The 16,234-nt window shown below is 38.7% G+C and overlaps 1 protein-coding gene across 6 annotated transcripts; it reads left to right on the top strand.

Annotated features, from left to right (window-relative positions):
- On the top strand, window positions 1-15,981 carry LOC119007042 (long-chain-fatty-acid--CoA ligase 1-like). 6 transcript variants are annotated; one of them, XM_037076351.1, is made up of 23 exons: window positions 27-79; window positions 2,853-2,979; window positions 5,867-5,902; window positions 6,029-6,227; window positions 6,785-6,902; window positions 7,294-7,358; window positions 8,206-8,307; window positions 8,969-9,068; window positions 9,156-9,331; window positions 9,632-9,664; window positions 9,756-9,807; window positions 9,941-10,014; window positions 11,308-11,385; window positions 11,508-11,642; window positions 11,786-11,920; window positions 12,831-12,926; window positions 13,103-13,175; window positions 13,271-13,359; window positions 13,443-13,559; window positions 13,741-13,884; window positions 14,013-14,117; window positions 14,588-14,659; window positions 14,821-14,961. In XM_037076351.1, exons 2-23 carry the CDS (start codon window positions 2,867-2,869, stop codon window positions 14,959-14,961), a joined length of 2,253 nt encoding a protein of 750 aa, XP_036932246.1. In that variant the 5' UTR covers window positions 27-79; window positions 2,853-2,866. The 6 variants fall into 6 exon arrangements, with proteins under 6 accessions (XP_036932249.1, XP_036932250.1, XP_036932246.1 ...); XM_037076355.1 differs by lacking the exon at window positions 2,853-2,979 and having other exon boundaries at window positions 8-79; XM_037076356.1 differs by lacking the exons at window positions 27-79; window positions 11,308-11,385 and adding an exon at window positions 11,076-11,153 and having other exon boundaries at window positions 1,261-2,979; window positions 14,821-15,981.
- The last annotated feature ends 253 nt before the right edge of the window (window positions 15,982-16,234 follow it).

The following is a 16,234-nucleotide window of genomic DNA, read 5'->3' as shown; positions in this document are numbered from 1 at the left end:
TCCGGAAGTTGAAGTTTTTAACTCCACAATTAGGTGCGCGTGGTGAAGAAGACGAAGCCGGGAGCTCAGCTGCTAACAGGTGAAGTGCCTCTGACAAGTTACTGTTTGTCGGCTTACTAAATACACATTAATGATAATTTGTTGAGTAGTTGTTCTGCTGCATGCTGAACACAAATGTACCCATGTTATATTTCATTTCATGCAGTACTATCGAAATGTAGGAGCATCCCGAACTCTATTCAAATATCTGTCAGTTTAACGGTAAGATGAGCACGCATAACTGTAAAAAACGACTTCTCCGTCGTGGTTTTATTAGTCCACGAACTATTTAAATTCGGCCATCACCTTTAGAAAGATAATATATGACTGCTTCATAAACACTGACCCCACATTAATGTTTCTCGTACACAAAGTGTTCATTCACCTCAGTGCACTGCAGAGTCTGCATGGTTAACAGGTCGTAGTTTTTAGCTGATAGTAGATATTTAACCCCAAGAGATGCACAGTGCTGCCCGGTGGTAACTGTTTATGGGTCAAAATGGCTCCTGACAGATTTAATGGATTCTTTATGAGTTTTTCTTCAACCTTTACAGAAAACCTGAACTTTAAATTTATGAGTGGAGTTTGCGGCTTGGTTCATCATGGTTACTATTTCATGAACGATCTTTAAGTCCAGACACTGGTCGAAGTCCGACCAAGTTAAATGCAGCAGTTGCTTTGGTTCAGTTTTAAATCTGTTGGTGATATGTTGCAGATTAACTCAGAGTTTGGCATAGACTTGGATTCTGGTGTGTGTGTGTGTGTGTGTGTGTGTGTGTGTGTGTGTGTGTGTGTGTGTGTGTTATTATTGCATGATAAAAACAGTTTATTTTTCTGTAGAAGCCCGTGTGCATAGATGAGGCCAGACAGGTGGACACAGAATGTTAACGACGGCTAGAAGGGGGTCTTATGGCACAATGCAGGTTTTGAGGTGAAAGGTGAATCGTTTCTGATTGGCTGAAATCCATGAACCCACTTTACTTTCATTGGTTCCTTGGCACGCTTCCCCCCTACATAGTAGCCTCTCTGCCCCGCCCACCTCTCTGCCTGGTGGCGCTCGTGCTGCTTACTCAACATGCATGCAGTGATATATGACAGGAGAGCATGCGTTTCGGTTGAAAGGAGTCCCAAGCCAAAAGTTATCACTGGTGACTCTTAGAAACTTATCATATGTAAGGTAATATTAGTTTTAAAAGTTACTAAAAAAAAAAAACTCTATTAATTGTTGTCGTATAGAAGCATAAAGAGCATAAAATGGAAGTACAAGTACTCGAGTAAATTTACATAGTTACTTTCCACCATTATGTAATACTTATGTTGCTGTATTAAGAATAGTTCAGAATTCTTAATCGACATTCCCATATTGTGATAAAGAGTCAGAAGGAAACTTGATTTTTGGTCATCAGACTCTTGTGACAAAGATATGTAATGGAGGCAGGATATTTTAGACTTTAACAATAGATTTTATTATTCAAAATGACATGAGTGCACATAAATTGAAATTTGGAATGTAATAACTATAAGTGATCCCAAGCCTTATTTTTTCCTTATATTGTAAAGGAAAAAAACAAAAAACAAAAACATGGCTATACATATATCAACATAATATTTACTTTTTCAGACACTGTTCAAAGGATATATGTCAACATACAGAAAAAAGACATACATATCAACTTACAGACCTCTAAAGACCTCTCTCAGTCTCTTTCACACACACAGGCATAGAGACAGTCCCAGAAACCAACCAGTATTCCTGTACTGTAATACCCTATTTTAGTGCATTTAAGTCCATCTACCAGGTTAGCATTATATGAAATATTAAATGTAATAAAACTATATTTTATCACTGCAAATTGCAGGGATGACTGAAGAGACAGTGGCCAGGAAAAAGGCTCTCGTTTCAGTTTTAATGTGCTTCAGACACAGTCAGCCCATGAAGTAAATGCAACAGGAAATGTCAACCTTGTTTTATCCTCACTCACTCACTCACTCACTCACTAAGCTGGTAAAGATAAGATATGCTATCCCCGACTGATAGAGCTCAGCTCAGATATGTTTGTGATATGACAGCCTTTACTTGAAACAAATGGACTTTCCTCACATTTCTGTTTTGAGGATTTTTTGTCTTTTTGTCTTTTCTGAATATCTTCAGTTTTTGACATGTTGGTCAGACACTATCTTAGTATTTAGAAAATAATATTGATGGGCTTTTTTTTCAGCATTTTTAAAATATTGTATAAATCATTAATTAATGGGCTCTTGTAAACACAGAGCCAATTTCAGAGACCAGAGTCAATAGGATTGCCTTTCTCTCTATTCTGCAGTTTTTTCTTCATCAGCCTTTATCTGTCTTTGTCTAATCTCAGCAGACCACATAGAGTTCGTAGGTCACTGGGGGAAAGGTGAGACCACCGAGCAACTGCTTGAACTTGTTGTCAAGGCACTTATCTGGGGAGTCACGTTTCTATTCCTTTTTAATAGTATCTACAGTAGGCAGATGATACAGATGTGCAAGACAAACAGGGTGTGTTATTGCACAATGCAGATTAGTGGTTTTATATATGTTTTATATTTAATTGTACTTTGCAACAGCAGTGAGAGAAATCACAATGATGTTATCGCCAAACCTTTACTATTTCATTGATGTTATGCATGAATAAGTGCATTGATGAATTCTTTGCAGTAATCAGACTCACTGTCTTGCCGCAACCAGCCAATCAGAGCTCTGCCGGGAACCAGTTTGAACTTTGCTTGGTAGATTAGCTGAGGTTATATATCACCTTGTAACTGAATCAGTGAGTGTTGTGTGCCAGTTGTATTTCAGTGCATGCTCCTCAGGGTGTGTGGTTGCTGTAGCAGCAGTAACAACACCTGGGTCACTTTTGGGTGTTCAGCCAAGAAAGGAGAGTCACAATTTCACCTAGCTGCTGTCTGTTACAGGTGAGTCAGTGGGGAGCAATTTGGTATGAATAGAAAATTACAAACCTACAGATTATTGGCCTTGAGCTAGTGAGACTATTCCAGCTTCCAGTTTGTCAGTAACCTTTTGAAGCACATATTTATGGTAAACTTGCAGTTATTCTTTGTGACTGCAGAATGAGACTGTATATTGTTTAACATTTTAGATATAGTTATGTTGTTGTTTGATTAATAATTTTCTGAACATACCAGGCAACCTCTGCCAAGGATGTTGTGTTTTTGCCCATGTCTGCTTGTTGGTTGGTTGGTTGGTTGGTTAGTCAGCAGGTTTACACAATTGCTGATTCCACAAAACAGGGATGGAAGATGGGTCTCAGCCCAGAATAGACCCCATTAACTTTGGGTGCAGATCTGGATAAAAAGACAGATACAGGAATTTTCTTTACTGCAATTTTCTGACCTTACCAGGCTTCTCTACTTGTTCTAATATTTATCTTTACATCCACATTGCTAATAATAATTATCAAAATTATTGTGATATTTAACTTGGTTTCATAGTGCAAGTTCCATGTCATAGTGTTCTCTTACATTGCCAAACAGAGTGAAAAGAGGTACAATCTTGTTTGAGTGAATTATCGCTTTTATTTTTGTAAAGCTGTGATATAATACTGTCACCATAAAACAACCAAAGAATACCATTATATACATTTTAGGTCATATCTTCGACCCTTAATCAACACTATTAATGAATGGGGGCCAAGCCCGAGACCCATCCTTCATCCAAGTTTCCTGGAATCCTCACAGTAGATACAGTACATCAACAAACACACTTGCACGGGTAAAAACATAAACTTAGAAAATAAGATTTAAGCACCAAAATCCTGTCTTTATTTAGCTATATCATTGCCAGCATTCAACATTGTTATAGTAAACTTAAAGTCAATGAGAATCTACTCTATGCTTTTCATCTCGAAATATTTATCAAAGGTTAGAAGTGTGAATCTTCATTTGCCTCACGATTCAAATGCATGGTATCCTCAATTATCTATATATTACTGCACATAGCTACTTTTTCATAATTTAAATCCCATCTTTTCAATACCTAAATATTACAAAAAAATATTTATCCATTTGCAGTGCCATACATGTTTGTTGTAATCTACAATGATATTGTTTTCACATGGCAGCTTTAAGATGAGGCATTTATTCACTCTGCTGCACTCCTCTCTCTCAGATTTGGATGGCAGAGTTGATAGCACCTCCTCAGATCTTGGTTTATTAGCTGGGCTTGAGGCTACAATATGATCTTTCCAATTTTTTTCTCACCAAAACGTTACAATCGAACCGAGGCTGGACAATCATCAATCAGCATGAACTGCAGATTCTCGATTGCTCTGTCTCTGCATCGATGCAGAATCTTTCATATCCACATCGCAATGCATCTTACAGTTAAGAAATTTCTACATCTTTAATTGTCATTATTGAATATTTATTCCAACAAAGTGGGGAGTGATGCTAAAGAGGTAGTTTACTTGCAAGGTATGATGAATCTATTTTGTATTCTATTCTTATTTTGTGTTAAAAGAAGATGGTCAGTACGACTTGGTCTAGATATCATCAGTGCTGACTATCAGTTTGCCGTGTCAACCTGTAGTCTCGTCCTAAGGTCAACACTGAGACACTGAGACATTGAATTTCACCCCAACTGTGGAACAAAAACACATGCACACCAACGTGGGAACCTGGCACACCCTCTAAACTTGAATGTGTTAAATAGATGATATATGATCCAATTATATTGCAATCTGAGCCACAGGTCCACAGTAGTAGTACCACTACAACTGCGTTTGACATTAAGCCAGGTTTTGCCCCTAGATTAGGCTTCAGCGAGCCATGGATTCAGTTGACTCAGATGACATGGACTCACATTTAAATCTTTGTTGTCAGAACTCAAACACTAATCTAAAAGGGTCAAAATCGCTCTGAAAAATGCATTGCTTGCACTATACATAATAAATGGATTTGGCAGAGGCTGGCCTTTTTGATCTTTCAATTTTCTTTTAACTGTCAGACCATGGCATATCTTGAAATCCTTTTGATACTTTGGGTTGGCATCTCAGGTTGGACGCAAACCCAAACTGTTGACGACTCAACAATCAACCATATTTATCCAGGAATTTTCATTCTGTTGCTTTTTGCTGAGAATAGAAACCCTACACAATTTTCTGGTAAAGGTTTTGGTAATTTTACTTGACAGATTTCCAAATTTCTGTGTTTGTCCATGCTTTTCCCATTAGACTGACAAAAGGCAGAACATGTGTACTTCTATAGATAAAAAGCAGCCTTTTGGACCAAACCACACAGACATAGTCCTGATGAAGAAGGTTTACTGACTTGTTGAATCTTTTACTGTTAATAATGATAGAGGATGTGTTTTCATCAAATTTTAAGAGTTGAGGGAGCTTAATAATCAAATTATGGCACTCTTTCTTCTGGAGGTTATTCTAGTGCTTAGTGTATCTATTTGTTGTGCTGGGTTAGCAACATAAATCCCAAAGAGAGATATCTCAGCAGATAAACATGAGATTATTTACATAGATAGATCCCAGAAGGGACAAGTGAGAGAGTGGGAACATGTCGTGGTCCCCAGAGGACAAACCCTACTTACTTTTTTAATGTCTTTTTCTCTCTCCTATTACTTTTGTTTCCACAGTCAGCATGTTAGCATGCTGATGTTCAAGGTAAAAAATTATAGATTTTGTTCCATTTTCATTTTGAAATAGTGCTTGGACAAACACAAATGTGAGGAATGTGGTTAGATTGTGGTCAAGAGTAACAAATCTACCAAAGATAATATTATGATACTTGAAGAAAATTAAACACAGCTATCTTCTTTTGCTTTCTCTAGGTTCCCTCCTGGCCAGCATCCCTCCACACACTCCTTGTAATACACACACTTTTAACCTCACCTCAGGGCCACGACATTCATCATCACTCCACCCTCACATGCAAACAGGTGCACTTGCCACAAACGCACACTCACTTCTTACCTTTTTTACCTCGCCGGCAGAAACATGCTGAGCCAGGAGTTCATTCAGAAGTTGAGGTTGCCAGATATGGAGGATGTCAGCCAGTACGTCAGGGGCATCTCCACCCCCATGTTAGTTAGCATGGGGGCAGTGGCTGCCGCGACAACCTACTACATGGCAACACGACCTAAGGCCCTCCCACCAGCCTGCGACCTTCGCATGCAGTCAGTCGAGGTTCAGGTAAGTTTAAGGGCAAAGTCTGTCTCAGAGTCAGGTGTCCACCGAAAACTAAATCTTATAAATGCATTTTTGTGACAGTATCCATTTATACTTCCTATTCAAAGATATCATGCAGCTTTTTGTGAATTTGGTCAAATATGGTTAAAAGATAACCTACAAAATCAGTGATGATTGTGAAATGTTAAACATTGGTTCCAGTAAACAATGTAAAATACATTTAAATATATGTGTAATTTACTTGTACTTTTGATACTTTTACATACTACTTTTAACATCAGATATTTTGAGACTTACTCAAGGGCTATGCATATGGATAACTTTCACTTTTAACTAATAGTTAGAGCTGCACTAACGATTATTTTCACTATTGATAAATCTTATACAACATCGTTAATTTTACTCAAGTATGACTTTAAGGTACTTTTTACAACACTCTAGGAAGTACATAAGAAGTATAACATAAAATATAAAAGAATGGACTTAATGGTAAAAGTGGACTGAAACTAGTGTTGGAATTACTCGATCGATCATAACCAGCTTTTATTTGTTTTTACCAGGGTGGAGAATTGGCACGTCAGTCAGTTTTACTCAAGGGAGACGGAGATCACTTGACCTATTTCTACGATGATGCCAGAACAATGTATGAGTTCCTCCTCAGAGGGGCCCGAGTCTCCAGTGAGTCACGAATACATCAATGTTTTATGTCTTTGAGTGGGTACACAGAGTTACTCAAGAGCCTGCACCCTTACGTGAGGTTGAAAATTCCACTATAGTAAACTACAACTTATCCTGCCGAGTAACTCTTAACATTCCTTTTCCTTTACATGTACATTCACTGGGGTCCTTTTTGCTAATGTAGTTTGCTTTAAATTATTGGACCTTAAACTTTTCCCTGTACTTCAGTAAACAGTGTTAGCTCAGGGTTTGAGACAGCAGTCTCCCTTGTTACACTATTACAGTATTACTGCAGCGTAGACACTATTGTTTGTGTGATTTCCAAAAAGCAAGTTTTTTTTTCCTCCCTTAATATAACTCCTTCATGTGTCGCTTTCCTTATATCCTCCAGATAACGGTCCCTGTCTGGGCTCCAGGAAACCAAAACAGCCCTATCAATGGTTGTCCTACAGCGAGGTAAGAGTCACCTTATAGAAACATTCTGGCCTCTCGTTGGACACAGTTGTAGACAGACACACGCACACTCAGAGTGGATTAAAAGGTAGAATATCTCTGTCTCTGCTGCTATCAAAATAATCTGTCTGTTTTTAATCTGGTAAATTCATGGAGGAGAATAGTTTGATAGTTTAAAACCTCTATAATAGCCGTTATTTTCTTTGTTAGGTAAGCTTCAGAAGATGCATTCTATAGTAAAGCAGGGCTGAATGAAAGGTAATGTCATAGTGTTATCAGTATCATGTGCCCTTTGTAACCAATTCGCCAATGTTTTGATGTAAACAATAGGTTTTTTAACCAACACATAAAGAGGTTACTACTTAATCATCTATCATGATTATCTGCTGTTTCAGTTTGTGTGTTAAGAGTAACGTCTGCTGGTGGTAAATCCTAGTAACACATATTTAATCTTGGCCATTCCGTTTATTATGGCAATAAACTTTATTATTTCCATTTGATGTTTCAGTAAGAACTTGATAATGAGGTGTTGGTAACATTAAAGTTAACATAACATATTCCTCATTTCTTTCTCATTACTATACTGTGTGAACAGGGAAGACATTCCGAACTTAATTTCAGCTTGAACACTGTAGGTAAAATATTAATGAAATATTCCAGCCTCACCTGATCAACCATATTGTGCTCTTGTTTTTCATTTAATGATTAAACTGGTTAACAGCTGTAAATCTGGCCGCTAGTGACATTTTAACTGTGATAAGTAACAGTGCATGTGATTGTTGGGTATGACTACAATACTGAGAAGAAACACTTAATATCCTGTGTGTGTTTGTGTGTCTGTGTGTGTTAGGTAATTGAGCGCACAGAAAATCTGGGTTCAGCATTTCTTCACAAAGGACACTCCAAGACCACCGACTCCCACATTGGCATCTTCTCTCAGAACAGACCTGAGGTACAGACGCACCCCTTTTACTCCTTTTCTGACTCATAACTCAGTCAAATCTGAACATATAGACAAACATGCATGTTTTTAGATCCACGGTGAGACACACTTTCTGAGGATATCTCTGATGGCCATTGCTATTAAGCATCCCAAAATCAGCTTAAAATCAGAGGGGAAAAAAAAGACGCTCCTCATAGCTTCAGACCCTGCCTGAATGATCATGATTTTTACATTTTTTTTCAGTATCAGAGTTTTCCAGCGATAGTTATCTGCCCAACCATGGCTACATTGCAAATGTCTACTTTATGGTGCCAATTCGCCAAGATGTAAAGAAATATGGGCTAGGAAAAACTAGGTTCAAATGTGGCCTTCAGTAAAATCACTAACAGTGTTCTTAAACTTCCTGTGTACATCCCTTGAAGCATTATGGGAACATAAGTCCCAGAACTTAGCACATAATTATCCTCTAAATAGAAGTGGGACAAAGAATAATAACAGTAGTGACAAAATCCGTAAATGTTTCCCTTTTCTCAGTTTGCTCTACTGGTATATGTTTTGTCATTTGGGCTCATTATGTCACATCATGTGGTTCCTATGGTATCATCTGGTATTGCTACTGAGTCCATTGATCATCCTTTAATGCTTTTTCATGTGTGTTTTGTGTGTGTAGTGGACCATTATTGAGATGGCATGTTATACCTATTCTCTGGTGTCAGTCCCTCTGTACGACACACTGGGAACAGAAGCCATCAGTTATATTGTGGAGAAAGGTAAACCCCAGCAGCAACAACATGAATATCTACAGTGTTGTTGTTGGAGAACTGAGGGCAGCCTGATCTGTCTGTCTGTTTCTGCAGCTTCCATCTCAACCATTGTGTGTGACGTGGTAGAGAAGGTCAACCTGGTCCTGGACTGTGTGAAGGACAAAGAGCACACTGTGAAAAACATCGTTCTAATGGAGACACCCAGTGCCGACCTTGTCAGCAGGGGCCAACAGGCTGGTATCCACATCCTCAGTCTGCAGGAAATGGAGGTTATTGGTCTTTATTCATTTATCATTTCTTTGCTTTATGTATTTTTCTTTTCTTGTTTTGTCTTGTTCATTCTTTCCCTTTTTGCCACTTCATCTTGTTCTTACCCCATTTTGTTTTTTGCTTTGTTGGCATTTTTTTAATTTCCTTTTTGTTTGTTAGTTTTCTTGTTGTGTTGGTTTCACTCTAAATGTCCTTGTTTTATTTAGATTTTCTTGATTGCTCTGTTTTCTGCTTTCTTGCCAGTGTCTTTCTCACTCCATCCATAATTACTTCATTAATGTTCTTCTCTTGTTGTCCAGGCTATTGGGAAGGCCAGCCATCACCAACCAGTGGTAAGTGGCTCCTCACCAGTCAATACTTAAAATAATGATAATGTTGTCAGTGTTGTGGCACTGCTTTAATGTTGTCACCCCATCCCTCCAGCCTCCACAACCTGAGGACATGGCTGTTATCTGCTTCACAAGTGGAACAACAGGTGACGCACACACACACACACACTCACAGTAAATATAGCATCCAGTCTGATTTCATGAGTAATCAAGACTACCTTACTACTATTTTAACCCTAAAGATGATAAGATGACCCATGTTTATGTGCGCGCTTTCAGGAAACCCGAAGGGAGCTATGCTGACTCATGGGAATATTGTGTCTAACTGCTCAGCCTTCATTAGAGTGACAGAGGTGAGGTACAGATTTAATACTTGATATCCTACCCTCCTCTGTTTATTCCTCTTCTTTGCTACCTCTTCCTTTCCCCTTCTATTCCTCTTTTCCTGTTATCGCCTACTCTTCTTCTCAAGCTCCTCCTCTTCTGCTCTGCCTCATTTCCTTCTCCAGGTCCTCCTTTCTTCCTCTTACCACCTCTTTTCTTTCTCTACCTCATCTTCATTATCCTCTTCTTCTTCCTTTCGTACTTCACTTCCTCCTCTACCTTTGTCTTCCTTTTTATCTCCTCCCTTCATACTTTGTCTCTTCCTCTCCTGCTCTTCCTCTTTTCTTGCTCTACCTGCACTTGCACTTGTTCTCTACTTTCTTCTCTCCTTCTCTAATTCCTCTTTTCCTTTTTAATCACCTCCTTTCCCCTGTACCATCTTTTCTCCCTTTCCACCTCATGTTCTTCCACCTACTCCTCTACATTCTCCACCTCCTTTACATCTTTCTTTCTTCCTCCAGTTCAGCGTTTCATTTTTGAACTCTTCCTTTTTTCCTCAACCTTCTCTTCTGTCTACTCATACTCCCTCACTTGCATTGTTAGATCAGGAGGTGGAGGACCTGAGAGAAATTATTAAATTTAAACATTTTTGGCAATATAAACAACATTTCACCCCTGTTTGGATGCTGCTCTGCGACCCACTAAAAATGGAAATATTATATATGTAATATTATAATATATAAACAGGAAGTGAGCAGAAAGGAGTTTTATGCATTACATAACATAGTGATAACTGAACTGAACAAACAAAGAATCTGAAGATGTCAAATCTGTTTTTCTTTTATTTAACTTTAATTCAACCAGAGTATAACACTATAGTTGACAATACTGTTAATATTCCTGTACCACAGTAGTCATGCTGTCATGGCTTCAACAGATCTACTGAGGAACAAGGGCAAAGGTGAAACTAATCCCTCCAATGATTCAGGATCCATAAATACCATCATATCTCAAGAGGAAGAAATAATAATGAATTATAATTTGTTTGAAGTGGGAGGAACTTTGGTAAACTCTTCCCTCTTCTCTCCAGTCTTGCGCTCAGACCACCCCAGAAGATGTCATGCTGTCTTTTCTACCTCTGGCCCACATGTTTGAGAGGGTGGTGGAGGTACACTCATTAACAAACTGCTTTCTCCTGCCTGTCTGTGTGTTCCCGTGTCGGTCTGTCCCATGTGCAACGCTCATGTGTGTTTGTATAACTGTGTGTCAATGTGACCTTGTCTGCGTTCCTGTCTGTGTGTGTGTGTATACACGTGTTTTAGGTTCACTGTCCAATGTGTCCCAGCGACATCCATATTTCCTACCTGCCCCTGGCTCATATGTTTGAGAGAGTAGTACAGGTATTGTATATTCCCTTAGATCCCATAGTCACCCTGTAGTATTCCTACAAACCCCGTGCGTCAACAAATGTCATTATATATGATGTAGTTATGGTGACATGTTAACTTTTCTCTTCTGACAGGGAGTGATGATAGTGCATGGAGCCAAGATTGGCTATTTTCAGGGAGATATTCGTTGGCTGTCTGATGATCTGAACACACTGAGACCCACTGTTTTCCCTGTGGTACCCCGACTCCTGAACAGAATGCATGATAAGGTAGGTGGATACAATGATGATGGCCTTATTGACAGGAGTATTAGCTATCAAAACGATCACATGACACAGCTCATATTAGCATTTTAAATTAAGGATGATACTGTTCCTAATAACTAATAATTATAAGCATTGTGTCTCTGCAGATCTTTGGGCAGGCCAACAGCTTTCTGAAGCGCTGGGTGCTGGGCTTCGCTTTCAGGAGGAAGGAGGCAGAGATGATGAAAGGCATCGTGAGGAGAGACAGTATCTGGGATCGACTCATCTTCGGGAAGGTCCAGGTACACAGAGCCAGCACAGTTCAAACTCCTGTTACGTTACTGTATGGTTGTTTCCTCCATGTTATATACTCACCCTCAAGCTGATGGAAAATTGGGGAAGTTTGTAGTCCACAAAACATTTCTGGTGTTTCACAGCAAATTAGGGTTGTAGCATTCTCCTGAACAACTGAGGTAGATGTGGACTTGTTTTAAGACATCAAAAAACAGCTGAAACAAAGTGGCTTCACACAGTTCACAGAGCCTAATCTATTCCAAAGTCTCATTATTTACACTTGTTTTAAGGCTGAAATATTCACTGTCGCTGCTAAGCTAAAAGCTGTGCATCAACAGTGTAAATAATGTTTTTTTCATATCAATTTGGTCCCAGGGCTTTTAAAACAAGTCTCTATCTACTTCAGTTGCGTAGCACAACACTGCAAGGCTGTTTCGCTGTGAAGCTCCAGAAATATGTTTTTGACTATGAAACTTGCCCTGACTTTTTATCAGCTAGAGGGATTTTTGGTGAACTTGTTCTTTTAATACAATTAACTAAATGTTTTTAAATGTTTTATTTGTGCATAATAAATCAGATAACCCTTTGGTGAGTTAGTTGGTTAGTTACTTTTCTTTGGTTCTAGAAAAGTAGTTGTTTTTTTTTTTTTGTTCTCTTACAATTTACCTCAACTTTGGATACTTTGGATTTTATGTTTGTAGACACAGGCTTAACTCATATGAAGGGTTCCCACTGACTGTTACAGAAGGCACTTATTTATATCCTTTGAGCACACAATAAAAATACCTACAACATTATCATTCTCAAACAGCTTACCTGAAGGTGACACCATGTGAGATAATGTTTTTTTTATGTAATTTACTTAATATGTTGATAATGGATTGCTGTCATATAACTGTAGTGTGCTGCCCTCTACAGGCCAGCCTTGGAGGTCGCGTGCGTCTCATGATAACTGGAGCTGCTCCCATCTCCCCTTCAGTCCTCACCTTCCTCAGAGCTGCACTAGGCTGCCAGGTAACATGAACATACTCAAGTTAAGCTTAGCCCTTTTAAAAATGTTATCTGGTATCTTTTCTACCACCTTTAACTGAAACTGTGCAATGTACTACAGTCTGCAATCATCCACAATCTTCTTCTGTTTCCAATCGGCTCTACATTGCCTAACAATCATAGCTCTTCCTCTGTCTCAGTTCTATGAAGGCTATGGACAGACAGAGTGTACAGCTGGATGCACCACAACCATGCCTGGGGACTGGAGTGCCGGTAATGAATAACAAAACTGCTCAACTTAAACATTTGTTATTATGTTTTGTCTTGTTTAAGTGATGGATGAACTAAACTTTACCTCATGTTGACAGGCCACGTTGGAGCTCCTCTGCCCTGTAACTCAATCAAACTTGTGGATGTGTCTGAGATGAATTACCTTGCTGTAAACGGAGAGGGAGAGGTGAAACATGCATCATTTGGTTTTTATATTACCTATGAATGCATGCCGTTCATAACTGACTGTTTATGTGTTTTGGTTTCCAGGTGTGTGTGAAGGGTCCTAACGTGTTCCAGGGTTATCTGAAGGACCCAGAGAAGACTGCGGAGGCTATTGATGCAGATGGATGGCTTCACACTGGAGACATTGGAAAATGGCTTCCGGTACATCAAATTATGTTGTTTAATCTCAACCTCACTTTTTTCATCTCAATGCTACAGATATTTATTTCACCTTAAAAATAATTACGTTTAGCTTTAGTCATTGCATTCTGTGTGTTTGTCAACCTGGAGGCGTTTCATAAATATGTGGACTAAAATGATTTCTGTGTGTATGTGTTTACAGAATGGTACCCTGAAGATTGTGGACAGGAAGAAGCATATCTTTAAGCTGGCACAGGGGGAGTACATTGCTCCTGAAAAGATTGAGAATGTCTACACGAGGAGTGATGCAGTGGCACAGGTCTATGTGCATGGAGATAGTCTACAGGTAGGTGGAGGAAATTAAGTGTGCATGTTCCCTATTTAGCTGCAACCAAGCTAACTATCAGGCTTACAGTCCCTCTGACCTCTGTTCCCTTTGGTTAAATGTACTGTCTGTATTTTGTTTATCTGCAGGCATGTCTGGTGGCAGTGGTGGTTCCTGACCCTGACTTCCTGTCAGGCTGGACCAAGAGGACGCTGGGACTGGAGGGCAGCTACCAGGAACTATGTGACAGAGCGGTAATATTTCACATAGTGTAATGACAGTACACTATGCATTCAGACTTCACACATACTGCTTCCTTTTGATACATGTACACCAGGAGGTATTTCTGCAGTTGTTAGGGCTTGCATGGAAAGATTAGGAGTAGCTCAACTAATTCAAAAAGAAGTAAAGAAATTGCTTTTTCTACTGAACATGAAGGAAAACAAAGACCAACAAAAATGAATGTGTCACCATGTCTTGTATGAGGGGAATTATTGTAAAAAGTCTACATTTATATAATGAATAGATTTAAAATGGCATCTCTTTTTAAATGAATTAAAATAAAAACATTTTTGAGAACACATCTGAACTTTCTGCTAAAACTGCTTTAAACAAGAAACTGAAATCTTAGACTGAATGAACCACAGCCCATGTACAGAGAGTTAATTGAAAGAGCTTATTAGCTCATTGTACTGAGCTACCTCCCTTTTTTCTGCCTGTACAGGAAGTCAAGACAGCCATCTTGGAAGACATGGTGCGATTGGGCAAGGAAGCAGGCCTCAAGTCCTTTGAGCAGGTACAACACTCGCTCATAATTCAGTGGTCAATACCTTGAGATAGCTCTGTAAACTTTGTGGCGTTTTTACAAACTGTTTCCAGCCACGGGACTCTGTTGTCTGAAAGTGAAACTATGTAGTCCCCTATAACATAACCTGCCAACATGTATGTGTCCTTTAGGTGAAGGCCATCTGCATTCATACTGAGATGTTCTCAATCGAGAACGGCCTGCTCACTCCAACTTTGAAGGCGAAGAGGAACGAAATGCGACAACACTTCAGATCTCAGATAGATGAACTGTATGCTGGGATCAAAATGTAGAAAGAGAGCAAAATGGAAGTACATACACAAGAGCTTTACCAACGGAAGAGAGGAGAGTACAAGCAAAGGCACACAAATTGAAGTGAAGGCATCCTCTCAGACCAAAAGGATTGTGGACCTGTTATGTCTTAATGAACATTATCACTAGAAACAACAGGAATAGGAGGTGATGTAGCTTTTAATGGAACTTGATTTAAAGCAGTTAGAACAAAATCAACCACCTTTAAGATCAACAACACAGAGTACAAAACCTCTGACTGTCAAGCGTAGATTTTATGCTGAATATAAATATGTCTATTGATGAATTAGTTTTGCATATGCTATGTACAGTACACAATCTGTGATCCTGTGATGATTCATATCTATTTTTTTGTGATACTAGCTTCTTGAAGGGCAATTTAAAGGGAAGTATCAAAGAGCAGCTCTGTAGCATCAGATATCTCAGGACTTGAGAATCTTGACAAGAATCACACACCTTACCTCCTTACACCTGCACACACCCTTTAACTTGAAGGACAAAGATTACTACTTCAACATGTCTGTGTCTCACATGACAATTTTCGTCAGAGGTCATGATTTTATTTTACTATGTTTCTTGAGTTTGTTCAGTAGGAATTTAAAATTCGCAGTGGGTAATAGGAATGTCTCTGTTGGGTCCTTGAATCTTTTCATGAATAAGCTTGGGTCCAGTTAGGATCCTGAGAACCAGCAGAGTGAGCCATATTTAAGAAAGTCGAAATAAAGCTAGCTGTGCACGGGAAAATCAGGTACTGGAGAACAGTCGGAACAAAGGGAAACTGTTTCTGTTTTAATTTATTTATGATCTTAATAGGAAGAAAAGAGATTGTTTAAGAAATCAGTTTTCTTAATTTTTTAGAATGAAAGGAAAATTAAATCCTCTTAAATGTTTTACTGTTTTTATTTCATGGAATACTTGTGACTATGGTCTTGCCATAATTGTTTTTACTGTCATCTCAGATTTGTTTTGTAAAAATGTTAATTAAAAATCATCAAAATGGCTCTGTATTCTACTGTCTTTTGTTTTGTATGGGCTTTGTTACCATTTAGCTGTGAGTCCTATCATTTGTACATTCTGTATTTATGAAGCCGGGACAAATTATATCATATTATTTAGGATGGATTGTGTTGTGGACATTCCTTTGACTTGTTTCAGGTGCTGAAACTAGAGTAGTTTCTGAGTAAATAGCTTTGAATTTGTTTAATCGGTCTTTATAAATGCATTTAAAATACCTGTTTTAAATTTCGTTCCTTT

Source organism: Acanthopagrus latus, chromosome 18 (genome assembly GCF_904848185.1).
Source record: "Acanthopagrus latus isolate v.2019 chromosome 18, fAcaLat1.1, whole genome shotgun sequence".
NCBI classification, from domain to species: Eukaryota; Metazoa; Chordata; class Actinopteri; order Spariformes; family Sparidae; genus Acanthopagrus; species Acanthopagrus latus.
Note: the sequence above shows the minus strand (reverse complement) of the source record. Positions and strands in the feature narration are given on the sequence as shown.